The sequence below is a fragment of the Hypomesus transpacificus genome, chromosome 5 (assembly GCF_021917145.1).
Source record: "Hypomesus transpacificus isolate Combined female chromosome 5, fHypTra1, whole genome shotgun sequence".
Taxonomy (NCBI): domain Eukaryota; kingdom Metazoa; phylum Chordata; class Actinopteri; order Osmeriformes; family Osmeridae; genus Hypomesus; species Hypomesus transpacificus.
Window position 1 is genome coordinate 4,054,479 of NC_061064.1, and position 25,977 is coordinate 4,080,455.

The 25,977-nt window shown below is 56.2% G+C and overlaps 1 protein-coding gene across 1 annotated transcript; it reads right to left on the reverse strand.

The window, feature by feature from the left end:
• Window positions 1-1,066: 1,066 nt before the first annotated feature.
• On the reverse strand, window positions 1,067-25,935 carry zzef1 (zinc finger, ZZ-type with EF hand domain 1). The gene is given in 55 exon segments (XM_047020736.1): window positions 1,067-3,355; window positions 4,463-4,534; window positions 6,733-6,883; window positions 7,456-7,621; window positions 8,226-8,324; window positions 8,443-8,611; window positions 8,752-8,895; window positions 9,259-9,618; window positions 9,761-9,896; window positions 10,053-10,153; window positions 10,280-10,588; window positions 10,705-10,937; window positions 11,149-11,281; window positions 11,419-11,593; window positions 11,713-11,993; window positions 12,124-12,293; window positions 12,441-12,630; window positions 12,725-12,897; window positions 13,035-13,233; window positions 13,235-13,298; window positions 13,695-13,860; window positions 13,963-14,101; window positions 14,397-14,529; window positions 14,703-14,864; window positions 15,033-15,152; window positions 15,258-15,422; window positions 15,569-16,082; window positions 16,192-16,282; window positions 16,382-16,461; window positions 16,566-16,806; window positions 16,893-17,035; window positions 17,172-17,373; window positions 17,472-17,553; window positions 17,653-17,822; window positions 17,968-18,090; window positions 18,230-18,351; window positions 18,673-18,835; window positions 19,161-19,275; window positions 19,388-19,458; window positions 19,566-19,699; window positions 19,801-20,021; window positions 20,151-20,242; window positions 20,365-20,583; window positions 20,828-20,933; window positions 21,180-21,325; window positions 21,504-21,595; window positions 21,742-21,840; window positions 21,999-22,177; window positions 22,404-22,520; window positions 22,649-22,859; window positions 23,063-23,262; window positions 23,413-23,596; window positions 23,782-23,976; window positions 24,360-24,504; window positions 25,347-25,935. Coding segments are annotated over 55 exon segments (9,162 nt in total). The 5' UTR covers window positions 25,761-25,935; the 3' UTR covers window positions 1,067-3,274.
• Window positions 25,936-25,977: the final 42 nt, after the last annotated feature.

Sequence of the window (25,977 nt, forward strand, 5' to 3'; positions counted from 1 at the left end):
CACCACGGGACTGAGAAGGACCTGACTCGGGTTCGACGTGGGCGGCTGGGATGGCACCCTGCTACCAGCGTCACTGAGGGATCCTCCAATATTCAGCAGCAGGGGCAGCTTGGGTTAGCCTTGTGGAGGCAGCCTGATCTGACGGTTGACAGGCTGTGTCCCTGTAGAGAAACACGTATGTCAACCAACTCAGGTTGGTTTGACAAGGCCATGTTTACAGAATAAATGTTGATTGATCGGATAAATGTGTGTGGCCTATGAGGACTACAATTTAAGGTAACCTTGTCAAGGGTAGACAACAAACTCTAGAATACTATATATGTGGGCTGAGACTAATTGATTAATTTTAATCTCATCTAGCTTGTGTTTCACACAACATTAAGTTGGGTATTGTGATAAGGCTCATTACCAGACATACACTATCAACAACCAACCTCGTTCAGTGGTTTTAAAGGGACCACTCTACTGTGTGGTTTCCTGAGGGGATACCTGGAAGGTGGGAGTCTTCATCACCGATCACGCATCACCAGGGTGTCAGGATAGTCATACTGGAACACACTGTGCCCCCAAGAGATGACATCACTGGCCTTCTTCTTTCCCCTCCCCTGCATCTAGGGTGACCACCTGTCCCGCTTTGCTTTGTATCGCACGGCATCTTCGATATGCAACATATGCAACAACACAGGAGGTGAAAATGCAGTGTGATACACCGCAAAGCGGGACAGGTGGTCAGGCACCCTACCTGCATCCCCTGCTAGGTTAGGGTTATCTCTCTCAGCTTGGCGGAGTGAGAGAGTGGGGGGTTTGGGTGAGCAGGAGTGGGCGAGAGGGAGATGGGGGGGGGGGGGGGGGGGTGGGTGCTACGCTGTGCAGCGCTGAATCATCCCTGACTCTTATTCAATGTTTCCTCCATTTGATGGCGTTATCGCCCCGGGCGCTGATCATTTCCATCATCCCCTCGTCCCTCAGACAAGGGTCCCTGCAGGAGGAGGGAGTCCTGCTGATGTTATCCTCAGTCCGAAGGACCAGGCATCAATACACTGGAGAAAAGGGACCGGAAACACTCACGCATCAAATCGTTTTTTTAATTAAAAATGGATTACAATTCAATCCAAGCAGTACGTTTTTTTCCCCCTCCTCTTCTCCCCAATGTGCCACGCATACAAAATCAAAAAAATCGAAGTGTCTAGCCTTCAGTGACAATATATTAGAATTCTTATTTGTAAGGGGGTCGATATGAAAGAATCTTCTGCGTTATTCCTATTTGCAATTAGCAGTATTCACAGCTATGTACATTCAAACCTAGGTCAGTTTCAAATAACAAATCAACAACTGAAAGGAACAACCCCAAAAAAAACAACCTTAAAAAGTAAAAAGATAGAAAAAAGCTCAAATCAAACAATATATTTCTCTTTTAAAAATATAATTAATGAAGACTTTAGATAATATGAGTTAAACAATGATTGCTTCATTTTTAACCGTAGGCACATTGTAGATACGTGAGGCGCTGTTGAGCTGGATTCTGAGGGGGAGAGGTCCATGTGGGCTGGCCAGAACACTCACACACCCAACATGGCTGACGCACGTGTAAACAAAACTGGTGGAGACTGACTGTCATCAGCTAGCGCCCAGAGCCTTTACCCCTGGTGCAGGCGCATGACCTGAACAAGGCAAGCTGCTCCACTCTGGACATTTCCTTTCCTCTCCTGGGACACAGGGCCACCGCTTGGTGACGTGTTTGGAGGGCCCAGGACAAGCTCCGGAAGAGACACACGTCACACACATTTCATGTTTTGACAAAATGGGTTTCTTTGGCATTCACCAACATCGTTCCTATTTAAAGTCACACGTAAAACTTTCGAAACTGAAAAAAAATGGAAAACTCTGAAAACGCCCCGTCGCTATGCTCAATAGAATCGTCAAAACTAATCTGGAGAAGCTGCTTTAAGATAAGGGCTTTTGTGGCTTCATCTCTACGATCGTCCTGATAGGTCATCACAAAGGAACTAATGAATAAAACCATCCAACTGAAAGAAAAGAAAAAATAATCTTTGGAACTCAAATAAAATCCAACTGTGTGTTGAAACATTCGCTGATGAGAACAAATTGCACTCGAGAAAGCTTATATTTATCTGGACACACTGGCAACTGACTCATTCACTAATCACTTCATCAATTTGTCACACTGAAACATTACTGTTGAGAAGGTGAGGTGATATTCCGTTCTTGCTATTCAAAAGTGAAGTGCTGAAACAGGATTGTGTGTGTTCTGTACAGTCATCTTACTGTGTGCGTACAGGCCAATCATTAATAACACAAGCTCAAATCTTTCCAATCCATAATCAAAGCCAGAATGCGCAGACACAACAATGTGGAACCCGGTGACACAGACCAATCTTTCCGTACAAGGACTGGACCCATTACTGGTCGTCATAGCAATGGTGACAGTCAGACAAAGTACAAGAGCTAAGTTACTCTACGGACTGTAAACACCATGCCTGTCCACTGTGATAGTTTACAAATGTGAACAGTCAATTTTATAGGCGGTGTGTTTTGGGTCATAAAGGTCTAGTGCTGATTGTTCCATATGAACCTCTCAGTCGTTTGATAGACAAAAGAGAGAGCACAGTGACTGCTTCTCCCGTACACCGGGGCGAGATGTGGGGAGAGGGATGTGGGGAGAGAAGGGGAGGCTCAGCGAGATGGAAGGTCACAGCTCTCTGAGAGAGTAATGAGGCTCCTCTGTTCTGGCCTGTATTCTTAGGCTGCTCTACATGTCCACAGAGAGACAGGCAAGTAGGCAAGGTGACCTGCTTTCACTGTGATCGATTGTCTAAACCAAGGTGGCTTGTGTTTAGGGGAGGAAAAAACACCCAAAAAGAAGAGAAAATAGAGCTTTCATCTCCTTCCCTCCCTGCCTTCCTCCAAAAAGTGGCTAATTTGGCACACTTCCTTTAGCACAGGGGCTGCAGCGTCTTTACATAAAAAAATAACTCCTGAAAATAAAGACACACACACCAACTGTCCCTGTCTGTTAAATACACATGCTGATCCATTGGATTTCCCCCTAAGGCAAAATGACTAAGAAGAGACACAAGGTGCTGTTGAGAACCATGTTCTCTTGAAGAACGGTGAGAAGATTTGAGAGAGGTTAAAGGGGTTTCCTCCAGTGGGGAAAACCGTCCAGAGTGGTCTTCTTTGTTTTTGGTTCCCTCCTCTCGTTCTCTCTCCGACGCGGTTGTGTCCTCCTCCTGCGTTCACCCCCACCTCTCCTTCAGGGAGACATGTTGAGCAGCTTGGTCGATTTATTGGGGTAACTGATAGCCAGGCTTATGGCTGCAATGTTCTTCAGAGCCTGTGTAATAAAATACAATACAGAAAGTGAGTGAATAAGAGGGAGCAGGAGCCATAGAAATAGAGAGACAAACACAGAGAGAGAGAGAGAAATAGAGAGGGAAAAAATGAGAGCACATCAAAAGAAAAGATGAACAGACCAGAGTTCTATCGAGTCTTAGGGGACCTATTCATTTTCACGTCAAGCTGAAAATACACCTAGACAGTGACCACTGGGGCCACTGGTTCTGTACAGAGACCCAGTCCCCCCCCCCAGCCATGCATAAGGTCTGTGGTGCCAGGTACAGCCCTCCGCAGACACTAGTATGTATGTATCATGCCTCCCACTTCTGACTCTCTGCCGCAGTCTCTCCCTCTCTCTCCCTCTCTCTCCCTCTCTCTCCCTCTCTCTCCCTCTCTCTCCCTCTCCCTCTCCCTCTCCCTCTCCCTCTCCCTCTCCCTCTCCCCCTCCCTCCCTCCCTCCCTCCCTCCCTCCCTCCCTCCCTCCCTCCCTCCCTCCCTCCCTCTCTCTCTCTCTCTCTCTCTCTCTCTCTCTCACGATGCTGGTTTACCCAGTCGGCCACGCACCATAATGGGCAGTAATTACTAAATACATTAGTCCTAATCACGGCCCACACACTGTGCCCAGCGAGGGGGGAAGGGGCCGGGGCAGGAGGGGGTGTTGTGAGCAGCTATGTGATTCACTGTTCCGGGGGGGGGGGGGGGAGAGCCAAGACTACTAGCACAGAGGGAGATCTCAACTATAGGTGAACTGCTCTTCAAAGCAGGAGTAGGCCGTCGCAGGAATGTTCGAGTGTTATTGCGATTGTGTTGCGGCATATCCCGCCTACGCGGTGAAGTGCTTCTCCAGGCACCAAGCCAGAGCCCACATATCAGCCCATGGAACCATCCGGGCCACGCTACGCTTGGTACGCTACGTCTGAGACAACCTTCCTGGTGTGAGGCTTGAGAAATAGGATTCTGAGGACGGTCAAACATCTCAACACCCAAGTAGCCTAACCTCTTGGTCTGAGCAGATGTAGCCTACCTACACACACACACGTCTGGATTGATTTCTAGGTTTGCGGATCAGCAGAGAGGCGCTAGGAGGGCTTGTGGAAGCTCTTACCAGGACAGTGTGATTGACGAGCTGCTCGTTGGTGGTCATGGCCTGCAGGTACTCCTGGAGGATGCCCTGCTCCTGGAAAACACACACATACACAGCTGGTCAATACACTGCCAGGACACGGGGTGGCGGGAAATGAGGTAGAAGTGAGCTGAGCTCTTTTAGCTTTCAAGTGCATGTGGCTTGTATGGACCAGGGTGTTGGAACAGGTGTTCCCTTATACCGCACGGAGACCTCGCTACCCCGGCCCGCCTCTCCTTCCATCTCCGAAGGGCGCATCGGAAAGGGCTTCGGAAAGGAACGTGGTCTCAAAGATCCACACATTTACAATCAAATCAGGCAGATTTGACCCCCCCCCCCACCCGAGGCACGTTTGAGAGAAAAGCCCCGTCTGCGTCCGCCAAAGGGGAGTTTAGGAGGACGTAGATAAGAGGAAATAGAGCCCCAAATGGGCCGTGACGTTCCAAATGCAGCTCTAGTGGTGTGGGGAGACACAGGCCAGATCCTCCAGCCTCCATCCATCTCCCCGCACGCCTGCTTATGCTCCACAACATCCTCCCACAATTTGTTCGGCCGACAGCGCGTGACGTTCCCCCCCCCCCCTCCCCTCCTGTATATATATCTCAGGATGTGTGCGGTTTCGTTTAAATTCCTTCCCCTTGATGAACATAGAAATGGCTTTCGGAGAGGTTCTTTGGTATGGCGCTGTATAACCAGCCGTCACCTCCATGTCCCCCCTGTGATGACTCGGCCATGACAGGGTGGAAGGCGTCGGTGGCCCCGGGCAGCAGTAGCCGCGCGCGGCGTCAGCAGTGTTAAGATGGAACTGTGAACAAAAGCTGGGTGTCGTTACTCTGGTGTGGGCTAGCTCGAATGTCAACGCGACATGAGCTACTGAGCATATTCAGGGCTCAGCCTTATTTTTAGTGCCGAGGTGATGACGGGCGTTACGCCTGCACAGCTAGCTCCCTCTGGTTAGCGAGGACTCACACACCGCGCGGGGCCATTCGGAGGCAGCCCATCACTCGGCTGGAGAGCATTTCCCCCTGAGGTCTTCGAACTCTACACGGATGTAAACCCTAACAGTTGACTTGTTTTCGTTTGAAACTTGACACGACTGTTTCCCACCATCCGCTAGAGTGTAACAGGGGCGGGGCCGTACAGTCAGAGCCTGTCTGCAACACACTTCCTGTTCAGCAACTGTCACATTCCTTTGTTTACTAGTATTACTCGGCACTGTTCCACCGGCTGGTGGCTTGGAGGGCCTCGGGATCCCAATTGCTGCCCAGGACACACAGGTCTGTCAGCTGACCCGTTCCAGAGCCTGCATGGTCCTCCCTGACGACTCACACAGCAGGTGTGACACACACACACACACACACCTCTGTCATGCCCCTCCTCTCTCTACTCTCTCAACACTTCCCTCCCCGGTGAGGAGAGGGAGGGTGACTCAGTGCTACAAAGGTTGTGCAGCACATTGAAATCCTGCAAAGTCTTTGTTTGCTCTGTGGGATGACGAGGTGGTCGGCCATCGAGGATCCTCTGCATCTCCTCAGTGTGTGTGTGTGTCTGTGTGTGTCTGTCTGTGTGTGTGTGAGAGAATGTGTGTTTCTACGTGCGTGTCACTTTGTGGAGGCCATCTCAGGCTACCTCATTGGTATGCCAGCCTGTGACAGTGCTGCAGAGGAGAGCTGCTACTGCCCCCTAGTGGTCTGCGGATGCAAACTGCAGCTCCCTGACAACAATGTCGTCCAGGTAGAGAGAAAGTCAACCCCCCCCCCCCCCCATAACTCAAGACAGGTGAACAGCTGGCATCACACACACACACTCAGAGGTGGGCCACTCTATCAGCCTCCCCATCATCAACCCAGGGAGGGTGGCAGAGTGACAGCGCGGGGCGGTGACAGATGGCAGGCCTGGTACCTGGGCCAGGGCCCTGCAGGTGGGCCGGTGGGCCAGAGCACACGGTTTATCAGACACACACAGACAGGTCTACACTGCCTGACTGAGACACCATACTGTGTACCCCATTGAGCTACCAGTGGATGGACTCCAAACTTTTCATCTCTACGGTAAACAGTGTTGTGCGCAGCTGAACGTGAATCTGTATGCCAGTGTGCGCGCGTGTATATGTTGGTGAGAGACACAACCGAGCGTACTTGTGTGTGTATGAGGTGGGTGGCAGTGTGTGTGTGTGAGGTGTGGGGCATTGTGTGTGTGTGTGTGTGAGGTGGGGGGCAGTGTGTGTGTGTGTGAGAGAGAGGCCCACTCACCTCAGCCCGGGCCTCGGTGATGAAGAACAGCTCAGTGAGAGCTCTGTGGAGGGGCAGCAGCACGGTGATGCTGGTGGGGTCCTGGCTCAGACCGCTCTCCATGGTCATGAAGAGCTGCCACAGGGGCTTTAGCAGGGCCAGCTCACAGCCCCTACACACACACACACACACACACACACACACACTTTGAATGTTAAGCAGGACAGTAGGTGGGCTTATGCTGGTTTCCAGTGATGCACTGGATCCACTGACGTCGTGCGTTTCCTCGGTGATGTCACGGCGACGGGACAGGGCGAGGCCGCGCGGGAAACCATGCAAATGCCCCCCCCCCCACCCAACAGATACAGGGGCCTGGTCTCCATGGCAACTATCGGGACATGAAGCCTATCTGGGACCTTCATGCAAATCCGGGGCGTGCGTGTTGGAGCTCAGCAGCTGAGCTGCAGACAGGCTGGGCAGAGAGACTTGAGGACCTGCTCTCGGAGCATCCCAGGACGTTCAGCAGCTCTAGAAGCTTGAGATGAGCTCTGTAATGAACAGGTACTGTATATGTTCACACCCGAGGATGTGATGATTTATGAGCGGGGCTGGACTTTGAATCCGGTGTGTTACTGTAAGAGTTTCTTCTAAACTAGGCCAAACAGCAACCTGCCATTCTATGAGCCCTGAGCGAATGACAGAATGAGGTGTGTGTGTGTGTGTGTGTAAAAGGTGGGGCCTCACTTTTGCGACTGACACTGAAGAAGGCGGAGCAGCAAATGGATGGCTTTCAAACGCTGGTTTCCTGTCTGGCGGCAAGCCACGCCCACCTGCCACTCCCAGATATCGGCCAATGGGAGATGTCCGAGGACTTGGTCGTCGGCCAGCATCTGTTTCAGGATCTCGAAACCTGTTTGACCGTGGAGAGGAGAGGTGAGAAAACAGCCGTGTCCGGTATAGGAGAATCACAATCCCAACACATTTTCTGTATTACATTTATATTTAGTCATTTAGCAGACGCTCTTATCCAGAGCGACTTACAGTAAGTACAGGGGCATTTCCCCTGAGGCAAGTAGGGTGAATCGCCTTGCCCAAGGACACAACGTCATTTGGCAGAGCCGGGAATCAAACCGGCCACCTCCTGATTGCTAGCCCGATTCCCTAACCGCTCAGCCCCCTGACTCCTGTGTATCACAGAGATGGAAGCCTCCCTGGGTGACTTGGCTGTGGGGCTCATGAGGCTCATGAGGAGAGACACCTGGGGGACCCCCACAGCGGTGTGTACCCCTGCTGTCTGCTTGCCCTTCATCAGCAGGGCCTCACTGCGGCAGAGCCGGGCTGAACGAAGCTCCCGTTCGACAAGTCCAAACCACATGTGACAGGTGCACAGCTGCTCCCGCGGACTGCTCCCCACCGGTCATCAGTCACACTCTCCCAGTGCTGCCAGGACAGGTGTGTGTGTGTGTGTGTGTGTGTGTGTGGGGGGGGGGGGGGGGGTGTATTTCTAGACAGACCTGTCTGGAAGCGGCCCCTGTGGCCCCCGGTCACGGTGAACTTGTAGCCCCACTCGGTGTTGCTCATGTCGGAGATGAATCTGTAGTGGAGGGTGTCCCCTGCAAACAAACACACACACACCCCCTACGTCACACTGAGGACATGGAACACCCCCTCGCCCTCATGCACCCCTCGCACGACTGGGAGGGAACAGCCCTCTCCCCCCGCGGCCCTTACCAGGGATCTCGAAGTCGGACCATTTGTGAGGAGAGCCGCTGAAGTTGTGCAGGTCCTGGAGGAAGTCGCTGCTGCTGGCCATGACCAGCTCGTCGCAGCCGTCCTCCGTGTAGCAGCGCGAGTCGAACTTCACCGACAGGTAGATGGCCCCCGGGATGTGCACCTTGTCCTACACAGAAGCAGAGGGAGGACCAGAGAGAGGACCCACGGTCACGTCACGGCCCTCGCAGGCCGGCGACGCCTCCTCAGAGGGAGCCGCACGGCGTGTTCCAAATGCCCCCCCCCCCCCGGAGGCCCACGGCGACCCACCTCAAAGTTGGTGTTGTTGTCGTAGGGGTGTTTGGACTCGCGGACCTGCACGGCCATGCCTGGCTCCTCCATGAACTGGCAGGCGGTCAGCGACAGGCTTCCCAGCATGCCCTGGCTGCAGCCCTTCAGCACCTTCTGCAGGATCTGGAAACATCAAGCGGAGGCTGTTAACACGCTGTTGGAAACGTCGACGCATACAGCATACAGCCCACACATATCCAGCCAACCAGAAATTCAGCCAGCCAGCCAGCCAGCCAAGCTTCCAGCCAACCTGCTTCTACAGCCCAACACCCCAGCCCCTCCCAGGCCTCCTCCCCCCCTCCACATCCCCTCCCCCCCTCCACATCCCCTCCCAGCCCTCCACACCCTCTCCCAGCCCCTCCTCACCCCCCCCCCCCCCCCCCCCCCCCAGCCCTCCACACTCTCTCCCAGCCCCTCCTCACCCCCCCCCCAGCCCCTCCACACCCTCTCCCAGCCCCTCCACACCCTCTCCCAGCCCCTCCTCACCCTCTCCCAGAGCGGCTTCTCCTCCAGCTGCATCAGCATGTCCAGGATGTAGGCCATGTGCGAGGCGCCGCTCAGCTCCAGGGCCTCCTCGCTCAGCGCCGCGCCCTGGGGCCAGTCGGCCAGCAGCGAGGCCAGCACGTGGCGGGCGTACAGCGTGGCGATGGCCTGGTTGACCTTGACCAGGTACTGGCGCACGGCGCGGTTGCTGCGCGCGTCCAGCTCCTTGTGGAGCAGGGCGGAGCTCTTGGTGCGGCGCTGCTTGGCGTAGCTGAGCTGCAGGTCGCTCTCCGAGTTGGTGATGAGCTTCTGGGTCACCACGTTGGTCTCCTCCGTGGCCTTCTCACAGTGGCTGGGCTTGGACTGGCGGGGAGAGATGACAGGATGAAGCTCGACCAGCTCTCTCTCACACACAGGCCCCCCCCCCCCCCCCCCCCCTCCCTGACAGGGTGTGTTTACATCCTGGTCCCCGAGGGACCGATAGGAGGGCCAGGAGGCAGCTTACCACACAGGGCACCACGATCATGTCCGTGTCCACCGCCTTGGTGCTCTTCTCCTCCGAGCGAGGCCGCTTGGCCGGCTGCCACTTCTGGGCCAGGGCCCGGATGGTCTCGTCCGTCTTGATGACGTCGCCGTCGAACCTGGGGGGGGGGGGGGGGGGGGGGGGGGGGTCGAACAAAGCCGGCGGGTGAGAACGCGTCTCCCTGCCTCTACCTCTCCTCGTTCCCTGACGCCCCCTCCACCCCGCCCCCCCCCCCCTCCACGCCCCCCCAAGGGGCATCTGACCCCCGCCTCACCTCTTCTGCACCTCCAGGAAGAACGAGTCGGTCCGCTTCATCTGGAGCTCGTACATGGCGCGCAGGATGTGCAGGGGGGCGTTCAAAGCATCGTGGGTGATCTGCGACGACGACAACAAAAACACAGATGAAGAACACGACGAGGATCAAACGGATTCACGTGAGCGAGGCCTCTCGACAGCCGTGTTGGGCCGGCGCACAGCGTGGGGGGGCGTCCCTTCCCTGACCTGGAAGCAGAGCTTGGTCTCCTCGTCCAGCCCCTCCAGGGGGTCGGGCCGGTTGGGGTCGGCGTCGTCGGTGCAGCAGCTGGAGTGGTCCGAGTCGTGCTCCTTGTCGGGCTCCCTCTCCTCGCGCTCAGAGTCCTGGGCCATGGAGTGGATCTCCCTCTTGGACGAGTACAGCATGATGGAGAGGATCTCCAGGTCGCGGAGCAGCCACAGCTTGCTGAAGCCCGTGCCCTTGCTGCACTTCCTGACCAGCAGCTGGGTCAGCCCAGACTGCTGGATGGCCTCCTGGGTCTGCTCCACGCCGTGCTTCTGCTCAGGAGAGGAGGTGGACAGTCGCACAGTGTGCCCAGATACATCCTTCTAAAGTGGGCTATGAAAGCCCACGTTGTGCCCCTGTCCAGGTGTTGTCTGGGTGAGGTGCGTACCTTGAGAGTGTTGTAGAGGCCCTTGAGGGCCAGGGAGAGGACCCAGCTGGCCTCCACCGCCTCGGGGGCGTTGAAGTCCAGGCCGCTCTGCAGCAGGTGGCTGATGATGGAGGTGAAGTTGCTGAGGTAGCGTCTGAGCTGGGTCTGGGGCGCCGCGGCCTGGGCCTCGCCCTGGTCCGGGGGGACGGCTGCGGTGATGGAGTCCTGGGGCTGGATCAACTGGTAGTCCTTCACTGTGGGGAGAGCGGGGGGGGGGGGGGGGGGGGGGTTAACGTCGCAGAGCTGGAATGAGCTATGGACTCGTTGGACAGCACTACGGTCCACGTTGGTTGTTCTGCCTCCATAGACACGCATTCTGTACGGCTGTTTTGAGGGTTCCCTTCAGCATGGCTGCGGTGAGCGCATACGGAGTCCTCCTCCTCCTCCTCCTCCTCCCCTCCTCACCTGTCTTCCTCTTGCGGGTCTTGACGTCCACCACGGCGGCGTGGTTCTTCTCCGTGAAGTGCTTGAGCAGGATCATGTGGTGCTGCTCGTTGGCGTTGTCTATGAACACCGACTGGGTGCCCATACACAGCACCTGAGACAGGGGGAGGCAGAGGGGGGACACTGTCAGTCTGGCAGTACGGACACAGCCATACAGACACAGCCATACAGGCCGTGATAGACAGACAGTGGTGTGGGGAACGCCCGGGCGTTCCTCTCCGCTGGCCGTACCTCTGGGAAGCCCACCAGCACCAGAAGGGTGAAGAGGTTGGTGCGTTTCAGCGTGTGGGGCAGCTGCTGGATACAGTGGTCGGTGAAGGCGGCGATGACCACGCTCCACTCTGGACAGGCGTTCAGGCTCCGCAGGATGTCAGCCACTGAGCATGCCCAGTCCAGGCCAATACGACTACACAGAGGAGAGAGAGAGAGACAGAGAGAGAGAAAAAACACCACTGATCAGGCCTCGTTTCGGCCTCAAGCCCTGTACGTTGTAAACCCCCAGCAGGGTAGCTTCCTTGGCGGTACCTGTCCAGGCAGACGGCCCCCAGGCAGAACAGCAGCTGGGTGGTCTTCCAGCCGGGCGTGTCGGCGCCCGTCCCCCCCCCCTGGGCCAGCAGCTCGTACTTGTCGGCCAGGGCCTCGGTGACGGCGGCGTCGGCGTCCAGGGGCGGGATCCGCAGCATGAGCTGCCCCAGCAGGCCCAGGGTCAGGTGGTAGGTCTCGTCGAGGCAGCCCGCGTTGGAGATGACCACTCTGAAGAGCTGGGGGAGGATGGGGGTCAGGCTGGACAGGGACAGGGTCGCGGCCTGTAGGGAGAGGGGGGGGGGGGGGGGGGGGGGGGGGGGCAAGGCATGGGGGGTAAGCATCAGCGACGTCGATGCGAGAGGCGCCCCGGCCTCACACAGATCTTAGGGGGTCCAACGGCGGGCGGTTTACCGGTTTGGCGGGGGGCAACATGGCCGCCAGCAGCCCCAAGATCCTCTCCCTGGAGCACTCTGCAAACACGTGCTCCTGGAGGGGCCCCCTGGCCAGCTTCTCATCCCTCTCTTTCACGTCCACGCCCTCGGAGGCCGGGGAGGCCACGGTGTCCGAGCCGGACTCTGGAGCTGAGGCGGGGAATAAGACGGGGTTAGCTCCATGGGGAATCTCAGCTGGCGGGGGGGGGGGGGGGGGGGGGGGGGGGGGTTAGGGTTAGGGGGGCGGTCTTGTCAATGTTTTTTTGTTGTTGTGCGGGGCAGTCTCGGTTGTCTCACCTCGGACCACAGGAGAGAGGGTTCCCTCGCTGGACACAGACGGGGTCTGGCTGAGGCTGGAGGAGTCCAGGGTGTCCTGGGTCACCAGTCTCTTCTTCCCCTCCTCCCCCTCCGGAGAGGACACCTCCACGCCAGCAGGGGGCGAGCCCACCTTCTTCTCGTTCTTACTCTCCTTCCCTCGCTTTTTACTCTATCGCACAGACGGGGAAGGAAGACGAGGACTCGTGAGCTGGGAGCACTGAGCGTGTGCAGCTGGTACCGTTTGTCTGGGTGCAGTGGCTCACCTTGTCCCTAGGGGGCGGCGGGGAGCAGATGGCAGCAGTGCTCCCGGGCAGCGAGGAAGTGTCGGTGGTGGTGCTGAGCTCCTGTGAGGACTCGGGCGAGGCTGGGCACAGCTCGCTCTCGGACGCCGACTCGTTGGAGGACAGGAGGGACAGCAGCGCGGAGGAACGCAGGGCTGGAGTGTGGTCACAGACACGACAGGTTGACTGAAACATGCTCGGGTGGCCCCCTAGTGGATCCAAGGTGCACTGCGGGGGACATTCACATTGCATTCTATTTCTTTTCATCTTTTTGTTTTTTGTAAACACCCACCTTTGCCACTCTGTCCCTTCAGCAGGCACTCTGTGATGAGCTGGGAGCAGCATGACTGCAGGACGGAGGCCTGGGCGAGGCTGGCCGCCTCCAGAGGCTGCCCCTGCTGCTGGCAGTCGCTGCTCAGGTCTGAGGTGTACAGGGCCAGGGCTGCAAACAGCAGCCAGGAGTAGTTGTGGATGTAGGGCTGGATGAGGCGGGTGGCGGTCACTGATGCGGATGGTCACCATGGGGTAGACGGTGATCCGGTGGGTGGGCAGGTGACTGGATGACAGAGGACGACCACGAAAACACGTCAGTCTGGTGAAACCGGACCGTACCTGCACACCTGTTTGCCGGCAGATCGGTTCAAATCCCCCCGTCCCCCACTGCCCTCCCCTCATACAGTCATTTTGTATACAAGCGCCTGCTAATAAAGAAAACAGTTGGGAGTCAGGTGGCTGAACGGTGAGGAAATCGGGCTAGTAATCTGATGGTTGCCAGTTCGATTCCCAGCCGTGCAAAAGGACGTTGTGTCCTTGGGCAAGGCACTTCACCCTACTTGCCTCGGGGGGAATGTCCCTGTACTTACTGTAAGTCGCTCTGGATAAGAGTGTGTGCTAAATGACTACATGTAAATGTAAAACAGGATTTGCCACAGTGTGTTTAGCAGCGCGTCACCTGTCGGGGTACTTCTTGGCGTGGTAGCACCCGAAGCACAAGTCAAAGTCCTCGCACACGTTACAGTTGATCCGGCTGCCCACGATCAGGCCCTGGCAGTGGTCGCACGCGTACTCCATGTTCACCATCTCGTGGTCGTCCTCGTGGCCCTCTGGCTTGGCCCCACCTGGGTGGAGCAGGGGTCACGGCAGGAGGACACGGGGGTCAGCACACAGGAAACAGGGAGGGGGAATCTAATGTGTGTGTGCGTGCGTGCGTGCTGTCTCACTGAGGAAGCAGGTCTTGCACAGGTCCATGTCCATGCACTGCAGGCAGCGGTAGCGGTGCCAGGGCGCCATCCTCTCACAGCCGTCGCAGGAGATGACCACGTTGAGGAGGTCGCAGTAGCGCGCGATGAACATGTGCATCTGTGGACACCAAGGGGTTAACGTGAGAAAGGCTCCCGTCAAGAAACCGTCTCTCCGTTAGGGGTTTCCAATGTGAACGTCGTGAGTTGAGGCGACGTGTGAATGTTTGGCCCACGAGTCCTGCTCCCCCCCCCCCCCCCCCCCCCCCCCCCCCCCAAATCAAAAGCATCCTGGTTGGCGCCGTGTCGTATATTGACTCGAACAAAGCAGGTATCTCTCGTCAGCACACATTTTAGTTCCCCGTCCGGGCGACTGGGAGGGCCGTGTTCAAGGTGGAGAGGCCGTTGTACGCTACCTTCCTCCGGTCCTCCATGGAGCCCTCCTCGTCGATCTTGTCGTACCACTTCTCGAACATGCCGTCCACGCACTCGTCCATCCAGTCCCGATTCTTCTTGTAGTCCGTGATCTCGTCCTCCTCCGTCCACTGACTGAAACACAAACACATCCCAGACATGATCGCTGTTAGCTTGACCCACGACCTGGCGTCTGGCTCATATTCATCAGAGAGCAGAGCTGGGAAGAGAAGGAGTAGAGCTCTCCTGTCCACTAGGTGGTGCCATCCTGTGGGGGGGGGGGGGGGGGGGGGGGGGGGCCTCAGTACCTGATGGCGATGTCGTGCACGCTGATGTTGTCCTGGGACATGTTGAGCAGGAGGTCGGGCAGTTTGATCTGTTGGAACAGGGCCAGGTCCTGCACCTCCCAGCTCATGTCCAGCAGGTGCAGCAGGCAGGTCTGCACGCACGACAGGGCGGGCAGTAGGGCCCTGGGGACGACAGAGGGTGGGGGCAAAGAGCAACGGTCCCATTGACTTCATCGACAAAACAGAAACCTGGCTTCAAAAGGGATATGGCATCGCCGAAATTGGGAAAGGTTGGTGAATGACGAGTGGCTGCCAGAGAATGTGTGTAGCAGGAAGGTGGTGTCGGCGTACTTCTCATGGAGGCCGCTGAAGCCCTGGACGGCCTCCACCAGCAGGAGCACCAGGCGGTGGTAGGACCTCCGCACCTCCTCTCTCAGCTCCTGGCCACTGCCCGACAGCTGGGAGAAGTAACTGAACGGAGAGAGAAGGAAACCTCGAGTCAGGGTGCGCGCGGAGGACGACGGGAACAGGATGAACTAGGGATCGTTCCGGATTCGCTTGCGGCGGCGACGTTACCTGGTGAAGTCTTTCTGACAGGCCAGCAGCTCCTGGAGGAACAGAATGCAGGGGGCCTGGAAGAGGTGAGGTTTCCCCAGGGATAGTAAACACTGCTGCACCGTCTCCAGCACCCTGCACACGCTCAGAGCCTGGGCTTTGTTGAGCGACAGCGTCTGGAGAACACTGCAGAGAAGATTTGTATTTTATTTGTATTTTTTATAAATTATAGGTCAAACTATAAGTAATTCAAAGACTTGTCATCATTGGCCGCACACATGGGATGATGGAAGGTAAGATGATGTGTGAGTGGACAGGGGACTGCTGCACACCTAGTGGTGGTGAGAGTCTGGGCCTTCATGAAGTGGAGGATGTGCTTGAGGAGGGCGAAGCGCTCCCTGACAGAGGGGGGCGGGCAGGGCTCCTCCACGGAGCGGAAGGAGAGCAGGCGCAGGCGGCCGCGGCTGAAGGGAACCCTGCGGGCGAAGGTGGAGGGCGAGGCGGGCTCCCCTGGCTGCGAGGACAGGCTCTCGGTGGAACCCTTGAGGCCCAGGCTGTTGGGGCCAGACCCCGCGTCGGAGGTTGTGGAGACCTGGGTCTGGACCCTGGGGGCCTGGGCCTGGTCTGGCTCCGCTGCTCTGGGCTCACTGCCCACCTCGGGGCCCGCAGCCTGGGCCTGGGGCCCCACGGGTGGGCTGGGCTGGAAGTCTCCCTCTGTTATGGAGCCAGAGCGGAGGAGAGGAGTCACGCTGCCCTCTGCAGGCCTGAGCCAGTCACTGTCCCGCCCTGCTGCTCCGCTGGGGGTGAACCGGAAGAGCAACAGGCTCTTCTCTATGCAGACCTCGGCTACAGCACCACAAGGGGAGAGAAACATGGGGGAGAAATGATGAGCTGCACACTGAGAGCTGATTCTTCATGTTTCTGGGCATCAGTAACGCCAGTGGTCATTACTCACCCAGAGACTCCATGGTCACTTCCCCCTGGCCGTCGTTCCTCTCTTCCGGAACGTTCATTTTGCTCACCAGGTACCTCTGCTTCATCTCCAGCTGCAGAGCACACACACACGGCGTGAGCATTGACCTCGTGGTATGGAACCAAAACCCAAACATTCAGCAGTCAAACCAAAACACATCGACCACACTCACCATCCACGTCTTGATGCCTTCAGCCAGCGAGTACACCTGAACAAACTCGTCATTCAGACCGGACTGTCCGCCCTGGGTCACTACTCACAAAGGTGACGAGGAAAAAAGGAAGTACGACGTCAATTAAAATAAACACAACCCTTGGGTGAATGCCAAGCATAGAGTGCCGTCATATCATATTCACCATAGGTCCTGAGGGCATGGTGCAGGGCTGGCGTGTGGTAAACCATGGCTGCCCAGATAGCGTTCACTGCCTGGTCCACCTTCGACCCCCCGCCTATCTCGTTCCTCACCGGCTGTTTCTTGCACGCCAGCATGAGGGCCTTCATCAGCTCCGTCCTGCTGTCTGTTGCATCCTGGGATGGATTCCAGCGGGCGTAGTCCTCCAGGAAGCAAACAAAGTCTGCAGCCTGCCACGATTTCTGCTGAGGGCAGCAGACATGCGTTAGAGTTTCCCGGACATCGATTATGTCTGCATCCAGCTGGCTTGGTGCCTAAGCGATGGTCCTACCGGGTCAGGTTGGCCGTTGGGGAGGGCAGGGGTCCCTTCCTTGGGTTGGCTGCAGAGTCCATGTCTAAACACAGGCTTCCAGAGAGGGGAGGACAGAACGTGGGCCATCTTCCCCGAAGGAAGCTCCTTTATACTGCGAATCTCTGCCAAGACAAGAGCACATCATGACCTTCTGGCTCACAGCACCCTGGCAGAACTTGAGGAAGTCTGGGTAAATATTAGGGTCGATCAAGTGGACAGTAGCTCCAGGTTGGGAGGAGCGGAAGGGTCCTGACTCACCGTGGGGGGATTTGAGGGCCATGGTCCTGGAGGCTAGGCGTCCCATGAGCCTGGCCACCAGGAGCTGCAGGTCGGACATCCAGGACACGGTGATGTCAGGCAGGCCGTGGGCCACCACGGTGAACTTGTAGCCCCACTCGTTATTACTGCTGTCGGAGTGGAAGAGGAACTGGAGCTGGGGTCCCGCTTCGAACGTCACCTTCTGTAGGGGTCCACACACCACAGCAGGCGTCAGGAAGAAAACGGGGGGGGAAAAACTGGTCCATTTCCCCTTTTTGTGATGTCGCCATCGTCTCCTACCTTGGGCCATTTCTCGCTCCCAACCTTCATGTCGTAGCGGACCTTCCCCCCTCGAGCGTCTGTGAACTCCAGGTAGTCATACCTGCCGGAGGCACCACAGCAGGGGTCAGTGACAAAGACATGGTTTTCGGGGCGGGTTCTCTAAGTGCGGACCTCGGTCGGTCGCCCCCCCCCCCCTCACCTCTTCTCCGTCTCACAGCGCTCGTCAAACTCCAGCTCGAAGGACGTGGCCCCGGGGCAGGCGAAGATGGTGGTCTCGTGGCGGCTGTTCTCGTAGTTGTGGGTGGACTCCATGTTCCAGGTCCTCAGCACCACCGGCTGCTGAGGCTGCTGACAGCTCTCCAGGTCCACCTGGCAGGAACGCAGAAGAGAACAGCTCAACGCCGCGCTCCGTTTGAGCTCCAGACTAAACCACCAATCAGACCCACAAATCCACTTGCATGACAGGGTTAAGTACGCTAATCCGGCGATCCTGTTGGGCGCCCGGTGCACTGACCTTGGAGAAGATGTCTCCCGTGTCGCTGGACAGGTTCTTGAGCAGCTCCACCAGGGTGGAGAAGTTCCGCAGCAGGGTGGAGTGAGGGATGTCCAGGGAGCACAGCTCCAGCAAGAAGATCATCTGCACGGCAGGGGGGGGTTAGCATTAGCATTTGCGTCGAGGCTAACCGACGTGATGGTTTAAGCACACTAGCGGTGAGGGGGTGGGGAGGGAAGGGGGGACGAGGGGGTGGGGAGGGGGACAGGAAGTGGGAGGTTACCAGCTGTCTGGTGGTGATGGCCAGGATGGATCTGCTCAGCTTCTCGGTGATCTCGGCCCCGCTGTGGCGCTGGAGCAGGCTGCCCAGCACAGCCTTGGCGCTGCTCAGGAACTGACTCACGTCTGGGGGAGGAGGAGGAGAGGACACTTCCACTGCCTGATCGTTCCTTTGCTGAAGCCCTTCGGCTCGACAGGTCACGTGACAAAGGCATTCTTTACGCGTATTCACCCCGTCAACATGTAGGCTCGCGTTGAGCACGATTCACTCAGCACACATTTCTGTCGCAACTCGCGACACGCATAATCTGCTTGATAAATCTTTCGATTGGACCACAAAGCCCTGAGTTTCCAGCTACAAGCTCGGATGAGTCACGGCCGGGAGGAGCGCAGGACAAAGGCCAAGCGTGGTTGCTGTGGGTGTGGTGTGGTGTGGTGGTGACTCACACTTGACGAGGATGTCCCTGGCCAGGTCTGAGGCCGTGCTGGCCGAGCCTGTTTTGAGCTGCAGGAAACACCAGGAGAGCAGGCTGCCCTGCAGCGCCCAGAACAGAGACAGCAGCACCGTCCGACTGGCCCCGCCTTTCACGTCCACCATCATCACCTCGCACTGGGGAGGAAAGGGGGGGGGGCAGGGAGAGAGGGAGAGAGAGAGAGAGAGAGGGCGACGGGGAGAGAGAGAGAGCGACGGGGAGAGAGAGACAAGAGATTTAGAAAAGGAAGAGCAGTGCCTATCTCAGAGGGCCTACATGCTGTGTGGTGACAGTGTGGAGAGAGACGCTGGAGGGAGGGCTGGGGGGAGGGAGGGCTGGGGGGAGGGAGGGCCGGGGGGAGGGAGGGCCGGGGGGAGGGAGGGCCGGGGGGAGGGAGGGCCGGGGCGGAGGGAGGGCCGGGGCGGAGGGAGGGCCGGGGCGGAGGGAGGGCTGGGGGCTGACCTCCCGCGTGGCCACCAGTAGCAGGGTCTCCATCACCGTCAGGATGGGGCTGATGTCGAAGTCTGCCGGGGCTCCTTTGGGGGGAAGCAGGAGCAGGCCGCTGGGATCCTGGTCACTGCACGGCACAGGCAGCGGACCACAGCTCAACTCCACACATTCTCAATGGCAATTTACACTGATATTGGTATGTTCAATTTGGTTTGTGTGTGTGTGTACATGTGCTTTACCTGAAGTAATTACATAAAGACTCAAACGTCAGCTTCACTGACTCCAGCTGGTCTTCCTCAGTGATGTTTTTCTGAAACGGTTTTAAACAACATTACGAAACCATGAAACCACAGACAGCCCATTAGTGTTGTGAGGCTGAGATGGCAACCGTCAATCTGGTTCCTTTCCCAGTCTCACCATCATGTTAAACAGCTTCTCCCTCCTGCTGTGCTTGTCAGGGAAGAAGATGGCCGCCCCATTCAGAATAGCCTTCACTGCCTCCTTCCTCAGCGATTTCTCCACAGAGCCCTCCATCTTAGCACCGTCCACAACTGCTCAACAACAACAGAACAACGTGGACATTCATTTAGGCCAATTAGCCAGCCCTCTTGGTCCCTGTGGGCCCCTAGATGTCAGAGAGAGAGTCCCTTACTGCAGCAGAGGTGAGTGTAGAGCTCCCAAACGGCCCTGGAGGAGTCTGGCTCAGAGCTGCTGGATGTGGAGGGGCAGGCAGCTGCTGCTGGCCCCACCTCGGCCCCCTGGCCCTCCCCCTCCCCTGGGCCCTGGGACTCCGGAGGGCTGGGCAGAACCAGGAAACAGTTCTGCAGCAGCTGAAGCAACAGAACTCTGCTCTTCATCACCTCTTCTCCCTCACTGACACAGACAGACAGACAGACAGGGGTTAGAATGGGTGCGTTTTCGCCAGAAAGACAGTGGTCTGACTCGTTTGGGGGGTGGGCAGGGGTGATGAAGCAGAGTGTGTCGCTGTGGCAGGCGTCTTACATTTTCCTGAGTTTGTTGTAGAAGTTCCAGAACAGGGTCAGGTTGAGGCCACTGAAGTCCAGGAGGAACTTCTGCTTGAACAGGGACGCATCCTACAGAGTCACAGACAGATAGGAGTCGTTACTATGTCGTCCTCGACGCGCCCCTACACGACTCCACACCGGCCTAGTACTGATACATCATGGAGACCCAAGGCCTGACTCCTGGTGTTTACCATCTCCCGGGTGAGCTGCTGGATGAAGAAGAGGGTCTTCTTGAGCAGGGTGAGGCCCGTGACCGTGTCTTCCTCTGAGCCGTCCCCCTGGGGGCTCAGGTGGTCCAGCTCGTCCAGCCTCTCCGCCCCCGGGCACATGTAGCCGCTGAAGCTCACAGACTGCACGCCCAGGCGCTCGGCAGAGTCCTGCCTGGCACACAGGAACTTCACCATCAGGAACTGCACACGGGGGGAGAGACAGGAAGTCAAGTCACGGTTTATCAAGACGACGGGTATTTCATTTACCTCGGGTGACTGCAGACTCAGAGATGTTTTTATTTTGCAAGTAAACGATCTAACCGGGATGGATAACGGATGAACAGACAGTATGTGGGAGGATGAGTCAGGCAAATATGAATTTGAAAAGAGACGGGTAGAAAAACCACAAGTGAGTCATATGAAACCGGAGAGGGTATGCGCGCACCTTTGCGATGCGGCACTGCTGCAGTTTGATCTCCACATCGTTCCAGTCTTCCTCCAGCTCGAACCAGCCAATGGGCTCATCCTCCGCCTGCGCCGGGATCCTCATGCTGCAGGGCCACATGACAGCAGAGGTCACATGACAGCAGAGGTCACATGACAGCAGAGGGGAGCTCATAGCCAAGCGCCACCCATGTCTCACTGCCCACACACAGATCACGCCTCCATAACGCAAAGACCGGCAGCACTGGCTGTCTGCTAACTCCCCCCCGACACACTCGACAGGAAACAGAATATAAACAGATTATAAACACACCAGATGAATAATGAACCACACGTATCGGTCAAGTCCTTACTTGTCTTGTACAAATTCCTTATAGTCCTTGTAGTCCCACGAGTCAAACTTTTGAAACCGTTTGAAGTGCTTTTCGGCGTCAAAAGTGTCGCCTTCGTTGTAGGCAAACACAAGGCCGCATCTCGCTCCGATGGCTCCTTTTCGTACCTGTTATGACACAGATCAAGTGCAGGGGTGATAGTTACTGGATGGATGACACATCACTATGAACACACTACTACGGCAGGGACGTGTGCTCTGTGCTTTCATACGTCCAGGAGTCTCATCATTGAGGATTGACCTCAGGCTTTCACAGAACCAGGAAGTGAGTTGAAGACCAACTCACTTTGATCTTCATCTGAGTGACCTGGAAGGTGCTCTGGTCTTCTGTGGACAGGATCACACTGGCTCTCTTCCTGCCGCTCTCCGTCAGGAACCCTGCCCAGGAACACAAGGAGCGTCTAACATCAAGAGGAATGAAACTCAATACGATGAGCCTCGGATCAATCAGAGGCCGAGTCGCATCCAGGTGAATGCACAGCACGCTCTCCGGAGAGAGGGCGAGAGGAGTGTTGCCAGTGTACCGTCTCCGGTGGCGGGTTCCGTCAGCATGTTCTCCGGCCCCGACTTCTCCTCTTTGCCCTTCACGTCGCAGGCCTGCAGGTGAAGCTGGAGCGCTTTCCCTGGAGGAGGTGGGACAACAGAGGACACCTCAGCACGCCACCAACCGCCACACAGCGATAGACGATCGTACGGTCAACAGTTCACCCCCCACTGAAACCAGCCCGTGTTCATAATTCCTAGGTGAGACAAAGGAGCTGTACGCGCGGTCTGTGGTTACCGTTGCGGTAGAACAGGCGTAGTCTGACGGAGGCCATGGAGGAGATGAGGGGGGAGGCTCTGTAGTCAGCCTGGAGGTGCTCACTGATGCCAGACAGGGACTGGAGCACTTTGGCCACACTGCCCCTGGCCAGGGCAAAGGCCAGCAGGGTCAACTCAGCATCAGGGGTCACACAGCAGCTAGGGGTGGGAAACACAAGGAGGGAACAGACTGCATTTCAGATGAATTTCAGATGTGTGTGGTTGTGTGCACGTCTTCCAAGTGAAAAGAAGGGTATTTGGTTTACACAATCACAGATGATAAGACCGCACTGGGGCAAAGTGCAAACGTCATTCTGTTGCAAGTGGGTTACGCCGACTCAATGATGCCGGTGTGCTGCCGCGAGGCCAGGAGAATGGACCTTACTCTGCTATCCGGAGGAGAAAGCCGTCCACCTCCTCCAGGATGTTCATGGAGAAGAACTTGGGGAACTCGGTGGAAGACGGCGTCAGGGACAGCGGCGGCATGTGCTGTAATGCTTTTCTACATGACACACAATCACAAGAAACTCACCGTCTCCGCACGGACAAAACAAAACCACAGCGCGTCTTTAGAAAGCATGTGGGGGAAAGTCGTCATCCCATTGGTCGGGAGCTCAAGCGGGAACTCACTGTGTGCTCTGGAGGACGGTCTGGGCCAGGACAGGGTTGGTCTCCATGGAGGCCGTGACCAGGGAGGTGAGGAGGGACAGGTACCAGATGGCCGAGGCGTCGGACACAGACACCTCCTTGCTCTTGGTGATCTGGTAGCCCAGCGTCTTCAGGCCGTGGATGCGCGTGTCACAGCCGTCGCTCAGGCAACGCTTGATGTTGATCTGGATGTCTGGGAGGGGTAGAACAGACGCTCATGAAATTCTCCACTAGAAAACAATCCATTACTAACCGACACAGGCCCTTTCCATTCATTAGCAGATAAAAACGGGCACAAAAAAAACCTAAACCAAACTGTCTTCGTAGCCTTCCACATACAACACAAACAAGCATTATGGAGGATTAGTCATGTGATCTAGAGGCAGGCTGACTCACAGGGGTGTGTGATGTTGGCGTTTTCCAGGAGGGCCACGTAGCCCGTCACGTTGCTGGGGATGCGGATGTCCCTGATCTCCTGCAGCGAGCGCCGGTTCTTGCCCACGGCCACAGACACCAGCTGGGGCATGTAGCTGTGGTCGTTGGAGGCCACCGAGATGGCCAGGCGCCTCAGCACCACGTCAGGCTTCATCTTCAACCTGGCCGGGGGGGGACCCACACATCACAACGTTAGCACCTCACCACACAGCAGGCCCAAGGGATGTACTAGGAACGAGGGCAAAGGAAGGAAACCTGTGGGAAACGGACAGGACTGAGTCGAGTCTGAAAAGGTTTGAAGGTTTGCCCACCGTATCCAGTGGGAGCGCGCGCTGCCGTCCGACTGCCAGAAGGACACCGTCTCCCCGTTAGTCATCTTGTAAATGTCGACCGCGTTCGACGAAGCCTCGATGAAGCTGTAGCACTGAGTGACCACCTTGACCTTGTCCACCTCCGGATCCCGGTTCAGCTCCGCTCTGTACTGGATGTCTAAATCTGACAGGAGGGAGGGGGGGGGGGGGGCGGGGCAGGAACACAAGCTGAAGGAGTTAGACACCGGATACAAAGACTTCCGTGGGATTTCACGACAGCCGCACTACTTGCCTACTCCGTTTTACCATCACCCACAGCTGTTACATTTCTGACCATGCTTCCGTCAGGTCCAACCCCTTTCCCCTCACCTTTCTCTTTCTGGAGGAGGAACTCCAGGAAGTCCTGCACCACGGTGGACCTCATGGTGCAGATGCTGTTGTAGCCCTCCAGCACGGGGAAGGGGATAGCACTGCTGGGGATGCGATTCCTGTGGAGGAATTTCAGGATCTTGGAGGCGTGCGCCCCCAAGCGATCTTTGGACTTGGAGAATATGTCGACAAATCCTGAACGAGAGACGAGGGGGGTTCTGTTAGGAGGGATCGCACAGCGAGAGAGCAGGATCTGGACGTGACCCCTATGAAAAGGTCACATCCCAAGTGTCTGAATACCCTCCCAGAAGACATTTACATTTAGTCATTTAGCAGACGCTCTTATCCAGAGTGACTTACAGTAAGTACAGGGGCATTCCCCCCGAGGCAAGTAGGGTGAAGTGCCTTGCCCAAGGACACAACGTCATTTGGCACGGCCGGGAATCAATCTGGCAACCTTCAGATTACTAGCCCGATTCCCTAACCGTTCAGCCTTCTGACAAGAAGACAATGATTTCCCCCATTTTCTCCCCCTCAACGCAGCAGCAAAAGAAACCCGTCAAGGTCCGAGTTCCTACCTGGGGTAAGAGAGCAGGCCTGGAGTTGTCTGATCACATGACTCAGCTCTCCCTGCAGATTGGCTCCGTTGGAGTTCTTTAAAGCCATGAGCATGTTCTCCACATCCACAACACCATCTCCCTCGGCGTCAAACTGGCCAAAGGCCTGGTACAGGAACACAACACATAATAAGAACTCTAACTCACAGTGGTACATTTGAGCATGAACCAAGGGGCAAGGATCCTCTATTCTCCTAAACACATCTCCCAAGGATGTGGGACAAAACAACATGCGTTGTGATTTATGGGTGAAACTGACAGAAACAAACTCCATCAAAAGAACTTGGTGAGGTGTATGAATATCTGCATTCTTATCGGTCAAACAATGTTCTTACTTTACTACATGAGACAGAGGTAGAGCAGAGACTTATTGATAGGTAGAACTGGTGAAATGAGGTTCTAATTAGTTTCAGAGTTGTTTAAAGAGCTGTGGAATTCGACATCCAGCAAACCTAAGCAGACAATGTCATAAACCTTTAAAAGAGATGAAGGCGAGCAAACAGTCATTCATGACAGAGGTCTCATTCACTAATTACCGCATGACTTGACACGACACATGTTGCACACATGCGCAGTAAGAGCAGAGAGGACCCAAGTTTTTACAACTAAAGAATATCACACAAAAAATCACTAGGGTGGCAGTAAAGTATTCTTACTAAGTGGTGTGTTTGTTTTCTGTTGGCGTCATAGACACCTGTATGAGAATAAGAACTATGTCTTCGTTATTGGTTCTGACTGTCCGCACCATCCTTGACATTAAAACAATCGGCATTTGTAGGCTATTTACCTATCCCTAAATGGAGGCCCAAAAGCTATCCTAACCACTGAGATAAACACTAGCGGATTACATAATAAGCTATCGGTTGACATTCCAATTCCGTCAGTACAATAGTACAGACTCTTTGTTGGTCTTATTAAGTTGTCTTGTGGTCACAGTGATTCTTGTACCTCTTCGCACTCATCTCGCGGGGCGTCTCTGCTCTCCAGCATTTCGCAAAATTGTTCAACATTAACCGACTCCTCTCCCCGGCTCAGCCGGTCCTCTAGCCATCGTACCAAGACGCCCTCGTTCCCGGAAAGCACTGACTCCGGAATGGCGACCCCTGAATCGCTAATGCGGGCCGCAGCCTCTCTCAGTTTGACTTGTTCTAAAAGAACTCCAGGGGTGGGTGGTCCGCAGCCCGGCACTGGAGGGTTATTTGATCCTCTTCCACTTCTTCCTGAACCGGAGCCACCACCACTTCCCACGCCGACGCCTGTGGCCGCAGAGGCCGGACTACCTTCCGCAAACCCCGGGCTTTCTGTTTCGACATCTTCCTCGTCACCACTACCAACTCCGCAGCCGCTCTCTGTGTTTCCCATAGTGTTCAGCGGCCTCGGGCTTTCCTATGATTCGCTGTGGCCCGATCGGAGTCAGTTTTGTTAGCGGGCTGGACAGGTCCACGGTCCTTTCCAACCAGACTTCTCTCGTTTGTTTCACGTTCACTACCGCATCGACGTACTGTGCGTTCAGTGGACTCTTGCTACGTCATGCTGTCAGAAAGTTTAGAACATAACGCCCACAAAACGTAAATGGCAT